General features: G+C 43.8%; 1 protein-coding gene and 1 long non-coding RNA gene across 2 annotated transcripts in view; one reads left to right on the top strand and one right to left on the bottom strand.

Annotated features, from left to right (window-relative positions):
* Positions 1–20,286, bottom strand: part of LOC146176217 (uncharacterized) — a 213,261-nt gene that overhangs the window by 17,036 nt on the left and 175,939 nt on the right. The window lies entirely within an intron of this gene.
* Positions 1–20,286, top strand: part of LOC146176218 (uncharacterized) — a 42,848-nt gene that overhangs the window by 12,034 nt on the left and 10,528 nt on the right. The window contains exon 2 of the mRNA XM_084580729.1: positions 10,542–10,714. Within this exon, the coding sequence (XP_084436855.1) occupies positions 10,542–10,714 (173 nt within the window). The remainder of the gene's footprint in view (positions 1–10,541; positions 10,715–20,286) is intronic.

Genomic DNA, 20,286 nt, shown 5'->3' on the forward strand with positions numbered 1-20,286 from the left:
CTGTTAACCACGCAAGGTTGTCACCTGAGTTCGTTGAGACGTCATAACTTTCTTCAAGTCACCCTGAATCACATAATACTTTTAGGTGCTATAACTACTATGTGGAGTTAACATTTTTGTTATTCAAATCATTTTGAAATACTTGACACTTTCTCACCTGACTCCGGTGTGAGTTCATCACTTTTTTCATGCAATCCTCATACACGTGACTTCTTAATCACGTGGTACTTCTTGTCATGTCTTGGTGATTATGTCATGTCATTAGTATGAAGATACATATAACTCACATCACTCTACATAAACCACTTCCCATATATTTCAATGCCTCACGACATACTATGGCATAATCTGACTGTTATGATTACGCGACTTGTTGCAACGTAATATGACTGAATATTACGCATTGTAACCTAACATTACACAGCTAACAATAATGTATGACTGATGAGACAACATATACTTTCATACGACGTCACGGGGCCTTTTGGGCCACGACTTCCGGCGACACATTCTGCGGACACTTCCGGCCACGGATCTTCCATCTCGCGATACATATAAAACTTTCGCCCTAATAAAGAGTTTCGCTTTATAAAATGGGCAAAAGGCTTCTCACACTCTCGAAATCTACCCTGCGACAACACTTACTGAGGGAATAGAACAGTGCACAATAATCTACCAGTGCTGATATGTCAGCAGTGGTCCTATAGGTACATTAGAAATGGCCCTCAGCAGCCACGTGCTTTGAAAAGGTGCTCGTCTGTACGACCAGAACCATGAACGTATAATGCTCTCGCGATGTTTTGGTGCTGTCGTTGCCAATCGAATCGGCCAATGTAACGCGGCCGCACATTTCACTCTTTTCTTCTTCCGTTCTCCAAAAGCAAACGAAAATAGGTGAACGAAGAAGTAGGGAGGAGCCGCATCTGTAGCGCTGAATGCTTGACCGCGTGCGGTTGTTCGCCTGGAGTCGCCAAAATCCAATTAGCCAAATCTTCCCGATGTGATACTCTCCCAGGAGGGTCTGTTCTGATTTGCAATGCACGCCCTTTGGGCCGAACCATTAATCTGCTTCTAAAATGCGCCAATTACAGTCAACCACCAGCGGAGGCACTCAGAACTGCTTTAACGCGCCTTTTGCCAAATCAGAGCCATTCCTCAAAGATAGCATGATCCCCAATTTATCTGCCATCGTCAGATCTTATATCCAATGCAATCCTGGTTGGTTGGTTTGTTGGTTTGTGGGGTTTAACGTCCCAAAGCGGCTCAGGCTATGAAAGACGCCATAGTGGAGGACTCCGGAAATATCGACCACCTGGGGTTCTTTAACGTGCACTGACATCGCACAGCACACGGGCGCCTTGCTTTTCCCCTCCATCGAAAAGCGGCCGCCGAGGCCGGGATTCGATCCCGCACCCTTGGGAACAGTAGTCGAGCGCCGTAACCACTGCGCCACCTCGGCGGGGTCAATGCAATCCTAATGGCACTCATCCGGCCCATCTGTGTACGTACCTACATAATCTTCCCATATCAAATTACCTACGAGCGTTGCATTGAGCCATACTGCGAAACCCTCGATAGCTGATAGCTCATAATAGATTGCTAATAATGTAATCTGCATTGTTACCCTCTAGGACCAACTCAGGCAAGCGGCAAGAAAGCTATTTGAGTGGCTCACTGCTGGTGAAAAAGTAAACTCCACTATTTCCTTTAAAACTTTACGATTAGAATGTATTAGAATTATTAGCATAAACCCTGGCGCTGCGGTGAGTTGCTTCGCACCCGGTCAGGGTGCGGCGCCGGTGGGGGTTTGCTCCTCTTATAGCAAACATGCACGAAAGCCCTCTCGAATTCACATCAAGTCTCGCTCGCAAATTGCTCCCCACAAGTCCACCTTCCTCACAGCCTCCTTTTGAAGCCGCGCAACCCAGAAAAGTCAAATGTTGGTACGAAGCAGCTTGTTATACCTGCCAGGAGGTTCCGTTCTGATAAAATGATTTTATAGGACAATTTGTTCAACCTACGCCAGCTACACCAGTGTAGAAAATTTCCTATACCTGCAATAGATTTTTGCTGCACTGGTGTAGCTGGTGTAGGTTAAACAAATGGCCCTTCTGTTTCCGAGCTCTAGATAGCTGATGTAATTATATGGGCTGCTTCACATTTTTAATTTACTGGTAAAGGGCAAAAATTTCGCATGGTGGACTGATATTCATTGTAGTTTAAGGAATAGAACGTGGTCAAATTCCCTTTGCAGCCTCCAGCTATACAAAGGTCTGTACAGAACCCGCCACATGGCTCCAGTAGCCAGAGCACTCGAGTGCTGAGCCTGAGGATTCAGCTTTAATCCCGGCCGCAATGGCTGCATTTTTATTGAGGCGATGCTCAATGCGCTCGGGCACGGTGTTAAAGCACCCTAGGTGGTCTAAACTAATTCGGGACCTTCCACTGTGGCATCCCTTATAGCCCATTTTGATTTCACTCGTTAAACGTCATATAATATAGACTTAACATACAATGTATGCTTTATAACTTAGGGACATTTTCACAAAATCTTAAGAGTAACAAAAATAGAGGCCAACATTAAGTGAATACCTGAAAGCATGTGGCGGCACCCGCCCCCTGACCTGCATATCGGGGGGTGGGTAGATCATCTTATCAATTGGATATTAAAGTTTAGTCTATCTATCTATCGGCAGGAAGGTGGCATACGTTTTTAGTAAACAACTTTTAACATCAAGGAACATGAAATTATAGCGTGCGCATGTAGGTTAACTTAGAGCAACTCGCTGCCTGATAGTAGAAACGGCGAGCCCCCTTCTCTCGGCAGTTGACAGCAGGAATGATTGCATACGCATCATCCCTACTTACCATAAGAGTAAACCCACGTCTGTAAACTTTTACTTGACGTCTACCAAGCTACATAAAAAAAACTTTTAAAATAGCACATCAGTGGTGAAAGCGCGTCGTTTCTTCCGCTCACGAGCGTCTACGCAGCCCCAGGGACAGTTTTTTTTTTTTTTTTTTTTTTTTTTTTTTTTTTTTTTTTTAATGGTCTGCTTGTAGGAACCTCTTTTCTAGTCGCGTGAAGCCTGAATGAGCTCAGAACATCCTCAGGTACAGCGGGCACCTATGCAACACTATAACATCCCGGCTGTTAGTCTTCCCGGAAGAGCATGACAACCCTGTGTTAGGGAGAGCACTGTGGGGCTTTCGACTGACAGGGTGGGAAGGGACGATGGAGAAGAAATGAGATCGGTGCCATGCAAAGCGTCAAAAAGGGCTCGGGTAGCCGCGGCAGCCGTAATTTGATAAGCCCCACTCTGGGCACGGCTTCAAACCGACAGAGTTCTGTCCGAGGTTAAGGAGGAGGAGAGGGGTGGAGGAGAGGGGAGGAGAAGGCAGAGCCAAGGGCAGTAGAAGCGGCAGCAGCGATCAATATGCCTTTCAACAATGGATAGTGTGGGAAGGCGCGGAGGGGGTGCTGATTGGGGGTGGTCTGTTACACTATTGGCCAGCCACACGATGCGAGGCATGCGCAGTTGTGTTTACGAGCGGGGGAGAAACGCTGCGCAGAGCGGCAGTACAGTGAAAGAGGGTCGTTTTACACTTGTTGTTTGACTGATGTTTGAAGATGATGTGAGTACTAAGTTGTAAGAGTATACTTACACCATCATTTGCCCTCTGACTCGCCATACCTTCGTAACGCCTTCTTTTGTTTTTCACATCAACAAAGAAGCTGACGTAACCAGCTGCACTTCTCCAAATGTGGCCAACACTTCATCCACCATCAATTTGTCACCTGCCTGATTGGTAACAAGAAAATTACTATTCTATCCAGAAGAGCGAACACATTATACTGGGTGAAGAGGCCGCATATTAGGAAGAGCTGGAAGCTTTCCGTGCACCACCGATGCCTGAACACACCACCTGATGAATTTCAGCCTGCTCATAAAAAGAGAGTGCATCTAGCTTCTTCTCATGAAAAGAACGCTCGCTCCACGCATGTTTTGTTTCCTTCTTTAAAGTGGAACAGTTATTAACCACGTTAGGCCTTCCCTTCCTATTCAGCACTTTAGCATTACGTTCAAAATGTGCGCAAAATTCGTATTAGCTTATGGGTCATCTTGTTGCAATGCCAGCATGCATGTGAGGGTTCAGACCCTGGTCAAGCTGTTCATGATTTTAGTGCGTGCTGCGGTTTTAAGAGGCAATAAATATATATTAATAAAAAAAATTATGTATTCATAGTTATTAAAAAATTGCTCAATACTTTTTCGGATGGGGTAAAATGTTGGGAGAAAAGGAGGCAGGGCACTGCTAATATTTTCCGATGTTACGCAACGTTTTTCCGACCAGTGCGATACTGTCCTATGACCTTGCTCCTTTAAAAACTCCCTCTTTAATTAAATGATGTGATGCGCTTAGGAGTTGACACAGTAGCAGGGGGCAGCAGAAAGTTAGGTGGGCGGATGAGGTTAATTAGTTCGCAGGGGTTAAGTAGATGCAACTAGCACAGAACCGGGTTAATTGGAGAAATATGGGAGAGGCCTTAGCCCTGCAGTGGGTATAGTCAGGCTGATGATGATGATGACGATTACGATGATGATGATGATGATGATGATGATGATGATGATGATGTTGGTGGTGGTGGTGGTGGTGGTGATGATGATGATGATGATGATGATGATGATGATGATGATGATGATGATGATGATGATGATGATGATGATGATGACAATAGCAACTCAGCGCCAGTTCAGGCCTCTTAACTTCAATTTTTCCCTCTCGCTAGCGGTGGTGGCGCCACCTCTCGGCCGACAGTAAATATAGGAGCTGTAGCGTCGTTGCGCCCTTTCCCTCTCATCTGTCGCGAGAGCTTCATGGCGGGCTCTCAAAACGCACGTGAAGCTAGCGGGGTGCGGTTCGCGCTCTGCAAGGGCGTTGGGAGCTCGATATCGACTGCGGCGAGCGTCGACGGCGAATCGTAACAGCAGAGGCATGGCGCTTTCGCTTGCGCTGCCTGCCTTGGACAGTAGTGGTTTTCTTAAAGTCAGTGCAACTAGTCGCGCACCCTCCCGGAACTGCTCCATTGTCTCTCCACTGCTTCTCGCTATGGATTACAGCAGTTTCTTACGTCATCTGAAGCAAGGTGAGAAGTCATGATTCCTCGCGATATACCGCTAAAGTGGCGACATTAATGCAAGTTGTGCTAATCGGAGGCACTATTACAACGAACAGAGTCTAAGACGCGAGAAACGCTAAGCAACAGACAACGAAGGTCACTTTTTAATGGCGGTACTGATTAACATTTACGATTCCGGGCTGCTACGGAAATGATTCATGTTTTCATTGTGTAGAACAGCGCGAAAAAACGACAGGGACGAACGAAGACAACAAGACGAGCGCTGACTTTCAACTGACAAGTTTTAAAGTCATTCATGTTTCACTGTGCGTACATCAGATGGGTGTTTATGCTTACATATTACATCAATAATTTGAAGGGAACAATTGCCTGTAAAAGCGCTGGTATCGGAAGAATTATTAAGAGTTACGAAATGTTGATCGCTTGTATACTTCGTCGGCCCAAATGTTAGTTATGTACTGAGATACGTAAGTGGCGGAGCGAATAAAACTAACATCTTTTCATAATATGACGATTTTGCATCCCCTTGTAAAAACCGCAAGTAATAGCGTCAAAATTGGGTTCGAATGAGCGTTCAATGTTTTGAAAGATCAGCACTTGCAAGTCTTCCTGTAAAACCCATATCTAAATCAATGAATTGCTCTTTTTTTTCCCTTGCTTTTCTATATATTACATCACGCAACACATAACACTCAAGACCAATACTTAGAAAGGAGACAGTAGGGCAGACCCAATTTTGTCGTCTGCAAGAACTGTGGCTATTTTGAAGATAGTGCGATGACTGAGATTTATAAAAAAGAACGGGAATAGACGAGACCACTGTCACAGGGCACTATTCGCACTCTTAACGATCATTAAGGGTTTGTCTCACTTACGACAGAGCAGTTTATAACAAATTAGACCCCTGATTTAGCTGGTGCCATGTGCTTTGCTAATATCACCGTAACTCCGGGACACAATTATTCCATTTCTCCGTAATCCATTACACTAGTTTAGCAGTGAGGTACGACAATGAATTGCCCATCTTTCGCTCAGACCGAAAAGGCCCTGTTAATTTCAGTTTCATTATCCCAGCCATGCCAATGTTGCCGCATAGCTACAGCTCTTACGATAGCTGAATTCACCGGTGTATAATTTGTAACAAAATTACTAAAATGCAGAACAAAATGCGAGCGAACGTTTGGTGATTTCAGAAGCTCGTATTTTATTGTAATTCTCGAAAGCGTCGCTAAATACACTGTTTTGACGCTATTCATTGCTCACCGAAAAAAAAAAGCCAATTCAATGTGTATTTCACAGTATTAAAATTTCCAAATGTCGCGCCTAAATAATACACAGAAGTGAAGAGGGAAGGGTGTGGTGAAGAGCAAGCAATTTTATTTTTTTTTTTCACCCTGAAGTATTAGCATGGGGCTTTTTCCTGAGGGGGAAGGTACGTCCACCGGACTGGCGAGTCTTCCATTGTTTATCTTCTGAAGAAATATTCCTCAATAATAGCCTGCAGGTACTCCTGTTTGGCGGCTCTTCACAAAAAGTGGGGATACGAGGCAACCTTTTCCAGCACTGTCAGTCTACCGTCACGCATGGTGAGAAACTAAAATGAGAGGTGAACGTAGGAAGGTGCCGAGACTTCGTCATCGGGCCTTTCATCCCAAAATGCAGTGCTAGTCTTGTAATTCTGGAGCCAGACAACAACATTTATGACAATTATTAAAACATATTTAAACAATTATTATAAGACTAAAGGTCGTACAGTATTCCCTGAGAAGCTTTTTTTCGCAGCACAATTAGTAATAAATAAAAGGACGAGGGCCCAAAGCTCAAAATGCGCATAAATATGGGGAAAGTTGCTTAGCCTTGTTACAGTCACAGCGAGTCATGCAACGTCAACTTCCTTCCTTACCGGCCCAATCCTTGTCAGATTTTAATTTGTTTGCCGGCGGAGATCGCTCGCTGCCTGGAAACTGTAAGACGTGCACGGTTTTGGTTCATTCAAAATTGGGCGCGTTTTATCCGTGTTCGGCAATAAGAATAGTGCAACTAGAAATGCGCCTTGGTCACTTGTCATTACCACCACAGCTCCTCTATGAGTTTCGCTATTATTGTTGAATAAAGCCGAACTGAACGCAGATGTTTTAAATCTCGTCGGTCCTATTTTACTGCAGTCCTTGCACTCATGTGGGCGCTGTGCCCAGAGGCTAAAATTTAGTTTTGCGTTGGACAGAAAGTCGGCGTTTAGAGTTGGCCCGGTTATATATGAGCGCACACTGCACTGCCAACAAGCACGCGATGTCAGGCTTAAATTATTAACTCGTTGTGGTCGTTATTTGCTCCCGACTTGCTCGGGGAGACGTTTTTCTAGTTTAATACGCAAAGAGAGGCAACGCCTTCCCTTCAAACTCGTGAATACGTAAACGTCAGAGTTACTTGTGAGTTGAGGAAACTAGAAATCGCCTTGTTGAGGCAATTCCAGCGCCGAGTGGAAATGCTAATTAGGCAGGTTGTCAAGGCGACTGTTCATTCCAATTTTCAATCACGTGTTATCGTTGCCACGAATGCGGCAGGCGGCGTCTAATCTGGAGCATGCCTGATTATGTTGGTATTCCAAAAACTGGCTAGCTTGTGGCAAAATGTCAGAGATGCAATTAGTGCACGTTACGTTTTATTTTATTTTTTGTTCTTCTTCTAATAGCAACCTTTTTTTTTTCTTGAAGTAAAAAATAATAATATCGGGGCACTTTTTTTTGTTCAGCAACTTCCTCTAGTACTTATTTTTACAATGGCGACGGCCCGCCCTTCATCGCTAACATTTCTAGTGTTTCAGAACATGTTATCTACAGTAATGTCAAGGGGCACCTTAAATATATAGATCTGATCTGTAAACCAGCAGAAATTCCGAAAGAAAAACCACATTATCAAATTCAATTTGTTGAGTTTAATACTGGCGCTAATGTCATTCTCAACTGCTTTAAACGCACTAATGCCAGATTGCATCACTGTCGCTCACGTTAAAAATTAGAGCCCCTTATCCACGAGTGTAGTCAGTTGGTTTAGTTGGTGTGGAGTTATTACGATGACCGTTATAATCAGTTATATGGAAGATTTCTTGTGCGGCAGATGTCGATACGGTGAAATAGACAACTGCAAGTATAGAAATGTTTTATTTTTCAAAGGGATTCTTAAAAGAAGGATGCTCAGGTTCCTACAATTACTGATTTCCATTAGCAATTTTTCTCGGCAATTACATCCACTAAACCGCCTTTTATGCGGGTGATTTCCTTTATTATAGCACTCCGAAAATTGCCTCTGACCGCAGGAATACTTATCAGAACCTCGATTGGCTATATTTTGGTTTAAATGTTTTATAGAAATATCCATGGTTGTAAAGCGTTGCACAAACATTGTGTCGACTCACAAAGCGCGTATTTTATAAAGCTCTAAACTCGCTATGAAATGCCTGAAGATTGTCTCAGTGCTTGTAAGTACGAATAAATTTCACCCAGTGCTGAGAAATTTATACCTCAAGATATTATTGTCTACTCGAGGTACCTTGGATTTTTTCTGATCATTGAGTTCATTTGACCCTATAACTATTCCCGCTATCAGCAGAGGCCTGGTTAGGTCTTGAATAAACTATTCCTCTTCATTTTGGGGCCCTCTTTCTCAAAATCCTTGTAACCACCTTTAGTCGCTATCGATTAAATTAGCCCAATGCACCCTCTTCGATTACAATCTAAAATCTATCGTGTCTCCCATCAAACTAATCCATCTTATCGGACATGGCTGGCACGCGTAATATTAAGAATATAACATTTATTTCGCAAATATCCTGCACTATTCTTAATCGGAAACGCTTGTTTTGTTTGCCGCCTACCTGGACTTCTGTAGGAACGCATAGCTCCACTAATAAGTTTCTTACAGCTGCTCGTACATATTTCTTTTCTTCCTCGTCCTTACCTGTGGGTATTTGATCGTAAAGCAAACTCCTTGATTCAGTTGTTACCTTAACTAAGCACAAAATATTTGCTCTGCGGTCACTTAACCATTTAAGCGTTTATAATAACCATTTAAAATTGCTACGTTGCGCCCGGCCAACAACCTCTCTGGATGTTTCCAATGGTCGTTTTTCTTTTTATGTTTGTAATATTTCTGCGCTGTGCTGCAAACTATTACTTTCGTGGGTCATCGCTCTTAGTACACTTCGGGCCTTTAGGCGTGTAATAAATATGAGGTATTTCTATTTTAAACATTCTAATAGGGAATGGAACAAGTGCTACCAAGATAGACCTAACGAAGATGAACTGAATGTTCAGAATCGGAACGTAATGTTATTTTTAGAAGTCAGGACCTTAGTATGTTCAATATCAAAAAAAAAGAAAAAAACACTGTAGAAAGCACGGATGACATTAGTTTATTCCAGCATAAGTGAAAGGAATGACAGCCTATGCAGCGCTTATTAGTATATATTTCGAAAGTTACTTACCTTGACTTGTGTTCTGATTTGCAGCTAGTTTCTGTCTGTTTCTCAAAATACATTTTAATAGGGAACAACAAGCAAAAAATAAATCATCTTACAAGTTGCATTTTCTTCTCAAAACAGGAGGCGGCCTTGTTTTATAAATGAATGAATATTTCAACTTAGCCTAAAAAAAAAAAAAAAAACCGCTTCCCTGCGGCGAAGGGATTGATTTTCTGGGCATAAATATTCAACCATTGGAACTTTTAACTGGACGCAACGTCAAAAATTATTGGTAAAATTGCAGCCGCTACCACATTCTTATATGATGCGTTGCTTTCATGCTCTTCCTGTTTACCGGCCACCTTTGATTACAATCGATGAGAAATTGGTTCCCCGCCTGTTGACGTTGGTGTTTACCAGCGCATCCATTACTTGGACCATTGAATCGGAAGTTGTGGTCTCGATGTAAATTCAAATATTTCCTTTACCTATGCTCACTTCGAAACACCGTAAGTGCCAAAATTACCGCAAGGTATCCGAAACATCGAGAAGCAATACTTGGAAGCAATGGAGAGGAATACTCTTCATGAAAAAAATCCGCAATAATTTTTCGTCTCAATAAAGAATCACAAATCACGCGACCAGTTGCTCCTCGAGGCCTCTCTCACTGAGTGGCCGGTGGCTTTTACCTAGGGATCTAGCGATCCAGGGATCTAGGGATCTACGTAGAAAGCAGCGTAAGCATGGCTTTGTTTATTTATATATTTCTGTTTTGTTTCTTTCTTCATTTATTCTTACAGAAGACCACGGCAGAAAGGATGGGACGGGGGGTGAGGGTGTCTTGATGTTAGTGTCTGCCTTGTTATGCCTACTTATTTTTCCTTCTCTTGCGAGTTTGATGTTGCAACTCATAACACCCGTCAATCGCCCCGGGTGCAGGCTCCTCGGTATCCCTGCCGCTGCCCGACCTGGTCACATCGTGCAGCCGCGTCGACAAGCCCAGCGGGCCAAGCGACGAGACAGCGTGCTCAGAGGCTGCGTGTCGAGACAGAGCTAAGTTGGTCGGCCGGCGGCTCCGGTACCTCTCCGACAAACTGGAGGCGGGGACGTTGGTAGGTGCATGTTTTCTGAACTCCTTTCCATAACCGACTGCCTATGCGCTTTGTAGCTTAGGCAGTAGTACAAGGAAAGCGCCGCCATTCGTGTGGCTTCCATGCAGTACCACGTATGTGTTGAAGCATCTAAAGTGTTTGGTTTGGTTTGTGGGGTTTGACGTCCCAAAGCGACTCAGACTATGAGAGACGCCGTAGTGGAGGACTCCGGAAATTTCGACCACCTGCGGTTCTTTACCGGGCACTGACATCGCACAACACACGGGCGCCTTGCTTTTCGCCTCCACCGAAAAGCGGCCGCCGAGGTCGGGAATGTTGCTGAGTAGTAAGGCGCACTGTGAGGAATCGACCTTTTGGCGCAGACTGAAGGCAAGCTAAACTCTGAATGTATTGGTAGATTACCGTGTTCTAAAGAGAAAGGCATGGCTTTAACTGAAGGCTGAGCCTTTTTTAGAGAGTGAGAGAGAGAGAGAGATCGGCAATGAAATAAAGAAATCGCCAACATCAGGGCATCAAGTGAGTTTTTTGTATTGCAATATCTGAGATTAGGTGTGAAGATTTCTTCAGAACAAATGGTAAAAACAGTTAGCAGAGATAGCCAGATTTTCTCAACTATTTTTCTACGAAAAGTGAAAGTGAAGTTCGGACCTTATAGCCAAAAAGAATATAGTTAGAGGAAAGCAAAAATGTGCTTGTCACGCGTAATTTAGAGTAATCGTTAACATGAAGCTTAAACTCGGTTCCCTTTCATATTGCAGAGATCTGTACGGCACTGTTGACATTGAAACATTGGCCACAGGCAACTTTCGGCTGGGACGCCTTGCGATTGAGTGCAATATAAGGCGAAAGCATTTACATGAAAATTTTCCAGCAAGACATGCGCCTTTTTCTGGCGTATAAATGTTACATTAGCAGAAAAAGCACAGAGGTCTTGTCAAATTAGAAGCGAAAATTCGATGAAGTCCTCAGTATAACATTAAACAGATTTCGGCAATCAAATGTCTTAGCACGTAATTTGTTTCGCCCTCCTTCCCTCCTCCCACCCCCCACTTCAAAAAAGATGAGCCTGTTGCTAGACGGACTTGTTGAGCTGTTTCCTGCATGTCCGTAACTACGACAGTGAAAAACAAAGCTTATAGGACGAACGAAATATATTCGACTCCCATTAAAAAACCGACCGACCCGCCAAGCAATGCAGAAAACGTACTTGAGCATTCCTGTTACCAAAATTATGATATTCATACTTCGTAACTGCAATATGATCGGTGAGATTGCGTGACGATGAAAAAAAGAAAGAGCATCTTCTTCGCACGAGAGGGACGTATAGTAATTCTCCTCGGATCAAACTATGAACATGTGGCGCAATATTAGACATCACGTGAATCATTTCTGCCCATAAGGTGATCGATGCACGCTTTAGAACACAACTTCATTTCCGTTCACGCACGACACGCTCGCACTGCAGTGGAGGTTATACTATAGGCAGTCGAGGTTGCCGAACATTCGAAGCTCGCGTGCAACAACCCGCTTAGCCACAACAGTTTCGGCGCCTCCGGTGGTCAACCAATATGGAGATCATGCGAAAGCGGAACCTCCATTAGCGCCTTTCATCCGATATCATCCGTGTGCGAGCGTGTGTGTGTGTGTGTGTGGGGGGGGGGGGGGGGGTGCGTGCGTGCGTGCTCTATTCAGTGTATCAGATAGAAGAGAGGAAGCGTTTTCGACTACAACAACTGTCCGGTGATCATTTGCGTACAGAGGTGTCGCTATAAGCGTGAAAGGATCAGGTGCGCATTCACGTATCCCTCCCACTTTAAGCGAATCCGTTCAAACACACCATTCGTGAATAAGTTATAGGCCAGAGAAAAGCGAAATCGTTGTCGAATTGTTTCAGGGAGCACCCTATTGGTGTGCTCGTCTCCCTCATCGTACTCCCGCTGCAGGTGGTCGTACGAGAAAAAGGACCACAAGTCACGCGATGGTGTGTGTCAGTGGAGAAGCCCGCAATACGTCTGACTAACGGCCCTGAGCGAAGCAGCGGCAACAAAGTTTGCCGCCAATAAACAAAAGTGCGATCACAGTCTTCTGCACAATAAACTTATACACGAGTACTGAGAGTTTATAAATTTATTCAGGTAATAGCAGCGATTTTTCTATTTACGAACTTTTATTTGATACGTTGAAGGACATACATGCCTGTACGGGACGCACGTTTTGCTTCTTTAAAGCAAGAGTCCTTGTGTCTACAGTATAGACACCCACATCGAGCTGCTTTCAAGACAAGTTCAGCCCATATATTTGCCTTAAGCATTGTCAAAGGCATCTGCTCTTGCCGACAATGCCGAGAGCGACTAAAAACAAAACAAAAAACTTCACCTTGAGTTAAGGGTTAAGGTTTGCGGGTTTAAGACTCACCAATCCATATGCCTAATAAGCATGCAAAAAAAATGCGTCGACCCCTGAATAAAATCGCATATTTTAAGACAATGCCCGTCAAGGTAAACTTTACTTTTGTAGCGGAACTTCGATAGTTAATAGTTCACAGAAGCATTCATAAAGAAGCAAAAAAAAGTAGAATTAAGTACAAGCCATGTACGTAAGAATTATGTTTTATTATGTTTGGTTTATGGTGGTATAACGTCCCAAAGCGGCTCAGCTATGAGAGATGCCGTGGTGGAGAGCTCCAGAAACTTTGACCACCCGGGATTTTTTAACGTGCACTTACAGCGCGTAGCTCACGAGCGCCTTCCTTTTGGCCTCCATAGAAAAGCGACCGGCCCGTAGCCGGGATTCCATCGCGCATCCTTGCTCAAAGCAGTCCAGCCCCCTAACTAGTGCTCCACCGCGGCGGCATCCACGCACGGAACAGACCGATGCAAACAAGGATATCCCCACCCGGCACAAGGCTGAATTTAGTGTTGGTATACATGGTCGAACGAATCTCGTGAAAACTATTAACACTCCATGAAAACAAACATAGTTGATATGCATCTTTTACATACGGCCGTTTATAGGGAACTCAAATGCTGCCGCGGTCTGTTCGTTAACATAGTAGAGGCCTGACCATCTAGCCGAAATACCCTTTAATCGCTCCACCTAAGTAAAAAACGCGCAAGTCATGCACCAAACATTCCTGCCAAAGCGACGTAACTGTTGTAAAAAAAAAACCATCTTGCGCTAGCCCCCAACAACAACGAAGTGTAAAAGTGCCGTGCGAACGAGAACTCTTGTTTATCAGTGACAGGGGGCGCGATTTACTTTTTTATTCTGTCTTCAAAGCGCATTCAGACGTTTCATGCTACGAACCATTGTAAAACGCGAAAGCGTTAATGCACTTATCGGATTAGAAGAAAAAGGGGTGGGAACCTTCTGAACGAACCCTCTCTGCGAAGCTACTAAATGTTTTTCCTTAGGCTGAAACAACTAGTTTCTAGAGTGCCGAAGTAGACGTTTTTGTTTTGTTTTGTAACTGGAAGGGAGTAAGAAACAATGCGCGGTTGTGAGGCCCTCAGATCCAGGTAATTTTGTTCCCACCAAAACGTCTGCACGTATAAACAGCGCGCCATATTTTTGAAAGTGGGCGCACTCGTCAAGTGTCACCATCCCCGCCACCACCGTCGCGACCCTGACAGAACCTCAGCGGGAGCAATCGGAGAGTAAAGGGGAAGTTATGACTAGCGCGTTAGGGGGTGCACTGCCTGAGTACTTCCTGGAAAGCACGCTAAAAACAATCAAAAGGAGGGAAGAGCACTTCCTTTTATTTTAATTTAAAGGAACCGGATGCTCCTTCTTTCACAGGGGCCACGATATATTTTGAACAAGTCCGAGCCATGTACCCGATGTCAGTTCCAGCGAACAGCACAAATAAAAAAAAAAAGGAAAAAAGATTTTAGAGGCAGAACACACGCCACCGAGGGCTGATGTCTAGCCGAGCAGTTCTTGACGGCAGCGTGATGTGAGCTTCCCGAAGTGGCTATTCGAGCGGTAGCAGCGTTACTTGGCAAGGGAGAGAACGCTCCGCTGCCAAACCGTGGGTTGACGGTTCTCTTTTTTGCGTCCACGGGCAGGCCGGAGAAGTGTAGTCCCTATTGTGAAGAGGGCGTTCCCGTTAGCTCGTCCACCCGCTATTCAAATGCAGAGTGGAGCTCTTCTTTGCCCCCTTTTATTTTGATGATGCTGCGTCGCTGACCGCATATGAGTGTTTACAATCTGCCTGCGTGTTTGGTTTTGACTTTGCCTCTATCCCAAGATTATTTTACTGCTGTGTTCAGACGCGGCAAGGATCGCGTGAAAAAAAAAAAAAAAAAGAAAAGCAAACCTGTGTAGTCGGCAGAAGGCTAGATGACTTAAATCGCAACGCACTTAGCGCTTACTAAACGAGGAGAAAACCATTGGATGATGGGAGAGGACGGAGCAATTTCAGAGGGATGGTTTCTAAGGAACATTTCAACAGATTACTAGAGCCGTTTGATACTGACCGGATAGAGAGGCCATGTTGAAGTGCGTAAGGGCAGTTAACTGACAAATTGTAAAATTTTGTAACCGAAGTTTTGATTGCTGATTCTGACAGTTTGCTGTGTAAATGTTCAGTTTTCAAGATATATCTTTGCTGCGAAGTTGCTGAGTCCTAATTGCAACAGCTGCAATAAAAAAGCAGGGGCTTGCAGGTGTATAAAACTTAATATGGGATTATAAACTCGCTTTTTTTACAATGAGCGAGGAAATTATTTCATAGCTTGCAGGACAACGAAGACTAGCTTGTCGGGTAAATTAATAGACCACTGCAAAGCATGTGGATAGAAATCTGCGCACATCACTGGTAACAGGGTGTACCGGAAGGCAATAACTTAGTGAAATTTATTTGTATATTTCCTACAGTCATGATTAGTAGTAAACAAAGCAAAGACTATTATGTGCTTTGGCTATGTTCTCGACACATTACAGCCCGTTCTCATTGGTCTAAAAAGGCATCCACAACATTTCTTTTAACTTGGCACTGAACGACCAAATTTCTTACGTCCTCTACGAGAAATAAAATGCGGAGGTAAAGTTTTAACAGAGACCTACTAAAATAAGTCTCACCACTCACGAAAGCGTGCGTATATTCGATTGTTTAACAGCTTTAACAATGGCTACCGACATATTTCTTTTAATTCACCCTCAACGTGCTTCTTGACAAGAATGCCAGGAAGGCGAAAACAACGAAGCGGGAAGAAAACAGATGTGCAAACCATTTGCTTCAACTCAACCGGGTAATATTCTTGAATCACTGATATAGCCCCCAATGATGAAGTGTTTAGTGTTCAGATTTTTCATTTCAATTTCATTAGTCCTACTGAACAACTGCGACACTCAGCGGCACCTTTATAGCTGCGATCACTACCAAATTTTTCACGTAAATAATTTCCTTAATTTTTTGTTTGCAGTCCTATGAAAAGAATACAACGCAAAGAAAAAAAAATGGAGCGGGCTCACACGATCGCCCAAGCGTGCCGTCCGCGATAGCAGCTGGGGCAGACAGAAAAGCCCACCTGAGGTGCGGTCGGGTGCCGAGCCTCCGCACGCTTGAGCGCACGTAGTGATGAGCTGCGTCCCTTCACGACCCCACCGGAAAAAAAGAACAGAAATTTGCGTCAGGAAATAAGCGTTGTTTTACAAACCAGCAGAATATCCTGCGCCCACACTATGTATACATTGCTGCTGTACACAACAAAATCGTGCTTATTTACCGGGAATGTGCTATAATTATCAATATTTCTTTTTGTTTGTTTGTTTGTTTGTTTGTTTGTTTGTTTGTTTGTTTGTTTGTTTGTTTGTTTGTTTGTTTGTTTGTTTGTTTGTTTGTTTGTTTGTTTGTTTGTTTGTTTGTTTGTTTGTTTGTTTGTTTGTTTGTTTGTTTGTTTGTTTGTTTGTTTGTTTGTTTGTAACTCATTTAGACCTCTCGGTGTAGCAACATGAATGGATTTTTTTTTCAAGTGCGCCAGTTATTTGGCACCACGTCCTGCGGCACACTTGCACGGATAGATTTTGTAATTCATTAATGTCAATTAATTCGGGATTCACGGTGCTATGTCGTTCAACAAATTTCTGATCCCATGATCTCTACACACCCGCCCATGGGCTGTGGGTTGGTCACGCTTTTTACAAGCACCTCTTTTCCGCCACCCAGCTCATACATATTTGTGGGATGACAGATAAATGTCGACGTAAATGAAATAAAAGTTGTGTATTTCTCTTTACGCTTCAAATAATTAAGTCATACGTACATCTTTATTATATATATATACAGGGTCTTGAATATTTGGGGGCTGGAATTTAAAAAATTTCTATGCAAAATCTACTACCCCATTCCAGCTGAAATAACGTTCACAAAGTAGCAAAATATCGTCTACGTTATCTGATAAGTGACTCAACATTGGTACTTGCCTAGATTTTCCGAAATCGAGGAAAAACTGCTCTCGGCGGCGTGCACAATTTTCGCAGAAGAGAGTCGAAGAGCTATTTTGACATGATGCGTCATCTGTCGGGCAGCGAGGCAAGCGCGCCAACGGCCGGAATGGAGCTTGTCTCACTGCTCGACAGATGACGTATCATGTCAAAATAGCTTTTCGACTCTCTTCTGCGAAAATTGTGCACGCCGCCGAGAACAGTTTTTCCTCGATTTCGGAAAATCTAGGCAAGTACCGATATTGAATCACTTATCAGATAACGTAGACGATATTTTGCTACTTTGTGAACGTTATTTCAGCTCGAATGGGGCAGTAGATTTTGCATAGGAAATTTTTAAATTCGAGCCCCCAAATATTCAACACCCTGTATATATATATCATCATCATCATCAGCCTGACTATACCCACTGCAGGGCAAAGGCCTCTCCCATATTCCTCCACTTAACCCGGTTCTGTGCTAGGTGCATCCACTTGACCCCTGCGAACTTCTTAATCTCATCCGCCCACCTAACTTTCTGCCGCCCCCTGCTACGCTTTCCTTCCCTTGGAATCCAGTTTGTTATCCTAAGCGACCATCGGTTATCCTCTTATCGCACTACACGTCCTGCCCATGTCCATTTCTTCCTTTTAATTTTCACTAGATTGTCGGTAACTTTGGTTATTTCTCTGACACGCTCTGCACGCTTCATATCTCTTAATGTTAACCCTACCATTTTTCGTTCCATAGCCCATATATATATATTGACGCAGAGTAATAGAATATTTAAGAGTATTAATGCCAAAACCAATAAATTCACAGAAACAGTCCAAAAAGGTTGCAAGTAAACACCAAAGATAAGTACTAGAACGTCACCAATCGTAGAAACATTGTGTGCGCAACTGGGTACGTTGGCAGAAGACCATAGATAAAACAAAGTAGATATTAAAAAATAATAGCGGTACTAAATACACGCAATTCAAAACGATTGTCTACGGTAAACCGTTATATAATAATAACATTGCATTAAACTCATCAGCGTCATTTACAGCTACAATATTTGGTGGTAGGTGATTGCACTCTGGCGATGCATGTTGGGAATGTAAGAATTTATGCAGGTTGCTGTATGGCAACGAGGAACGCCAATTTTTTTTTAAGTCATTGACACGGGATGAACCATGTGTGCTTTTGTGATGAATGCATCTTTAGGAGCTGAGTTATGTTGTAAATTTAAAACAAAAATATACACAGGGATGACACCTTTCTGTGCCGAGCAGGAGAGATTAACAGCAAACTATTTTGGATTTCAGTGAGGCCGGAGGAACGATAATATTTGAGTACAATAATACGCACTGCTCTGTTCTGCACAACTTCAAGGGCGCCAATAATTGTGTTAGTGAAACGATCCCATACAGAGTCAGCGCATTTTAATTTTGATGGGACAAGTGGCTTGAGAAGCTTGGCAGAGGACGGTGCTAAGTAAAAATTGTTTTTAAGGCATCCAAGCATGCGATTAGCGGAAGCAATGATAGAGCTGACGTGTGACAGCCGCATGTTCAAAAACCTTCACCATATTTCCAGGAGCCCAAACCATAGCTTCTAAATTCGCGACTATCATGCCTGGTCGAGCATTTATGAGAACGTCTTTGTCAAATTGACTGGAAAGGGGGATTACTTGATGGAAGTACAAATGCTGTGGGTTGAATTTGCTGTATTTTGTGTGATGTAATCCCCCCCCCCCCCCCCCCGCATTCGCAATAATGTCTTCACAGCTGCGGGATGACATCTGAATAAACACATATATCAAGAAATATTTTATGGAGGGTAGGTAGGAGCAGAACGGGCAGAGCGTACGAAATTCTGTGAGCAGATTGTCGTTCATACGCCTTGTTTGGTTGCAACACCGCCTGACTCATACCAAAACACTGGAAGTCAGCCCGGCGGACGCAAAATATGCTTCCTCTTCACTCCCTGACGTCAGACTTTTAAAACAAGAGCAGCGTGCGCAAGACTGGAAATATTCCTGCATGAATTACGATCACTTCGCCCGCCAGGGTAAGCGGTCTCCCCTCTCTTCGTCGCGTCATCACAGCACCTGACCCCCGTTTCATGCCTCTTTGTCCTCAAGGGGTATTAAACGCTCTAATGAACGCGACAGAGTAGATCCCGCCGCGCTCAACAGATGGCGCCTTCTCCCTGACCACCGCGTCCTATGCCGCCCGTACTCACGAGGTCTGTTCTTTGTTTTCAAAATGCCAGGACTTCCACCTCGTCGCGTATCACAGTGACAGAAGTGCCGCCTCACTGTTTCAAACTTCGAAGAATGGAAACTGAAACAGATATATTTGGATGCGATGCTGCATCCTGGTGTCAGATTCGGCGCACGTGTTCCAGCGGCTGCAGCTGCGCGGGTGATCCTTCATAGAACTCATATGTGGGCTGCGAGTTGACACATTTCCAGACAGCATCCTGTTGTGTGTACGCGTGGCCACCGCTTTCGGTATGTCACTGACAAATTCATCTATGACAACAACTTCTCACGTGAGAGATGATCTGTTCACTTTTTTCGCTTCTATATTCGCACACACGCACACGCGCTCGGACGCAACACTCGCAGCATCTGCTACTCGGCGGTCTTCTCAGCGTCGAGTTCATCACCAGGCGGCGTTCTCATGCATTGCAGCACGTTTCGGAAATTGCGAGGAAAATTTCTTTCGCGGGCAATATTACGAGCATAATGAATGACACCGCATGAATGTACCGCGTCACAAGATTGTTCCCGCTTTCCTCGGCAGAGTGATTGCGGCAGAAATCCTTGCGGCGTTGAAGTGAACATTTCACGAATCTGCCGTCGAAAAACACTACGACGCTTTCTCTGGACATGTATTCGAACATACACAAAAACTCGGGAGTGCATCTTAGTAGGCAATATAATTTTGAACATACACTTTTATTTTGTACAGTGAATCTAATAACAAAATAAGCGGGGAGCTGTTCTAAAATTTGTGCTCTTTGTACACCCCTACAAATGACCCTTCAGAAAATTAAAAACATAAAATTTTTCAAGAACTATTCAATTTCGACACAATATTTGACTTCTCTAAAAATACGAGTAGTAAAAAATACGACGGTGAACAGGTAGAAAT

Source organism: Amblyomma maculatum, chromosome 10 (assembly GCF_055883805.1).
Source record: "Amblyomma maculatum isolate TAMU_Amacu chromosome 10, ASM5588380v1, whole genome shotgun sequence".
Taxonomy (NCBI): Eukaryota; Metazoa; Arthropoda; class Arachnida; order Ixodida; family Ixodidae; genus Amblyomma; species Amblyomma maculatum.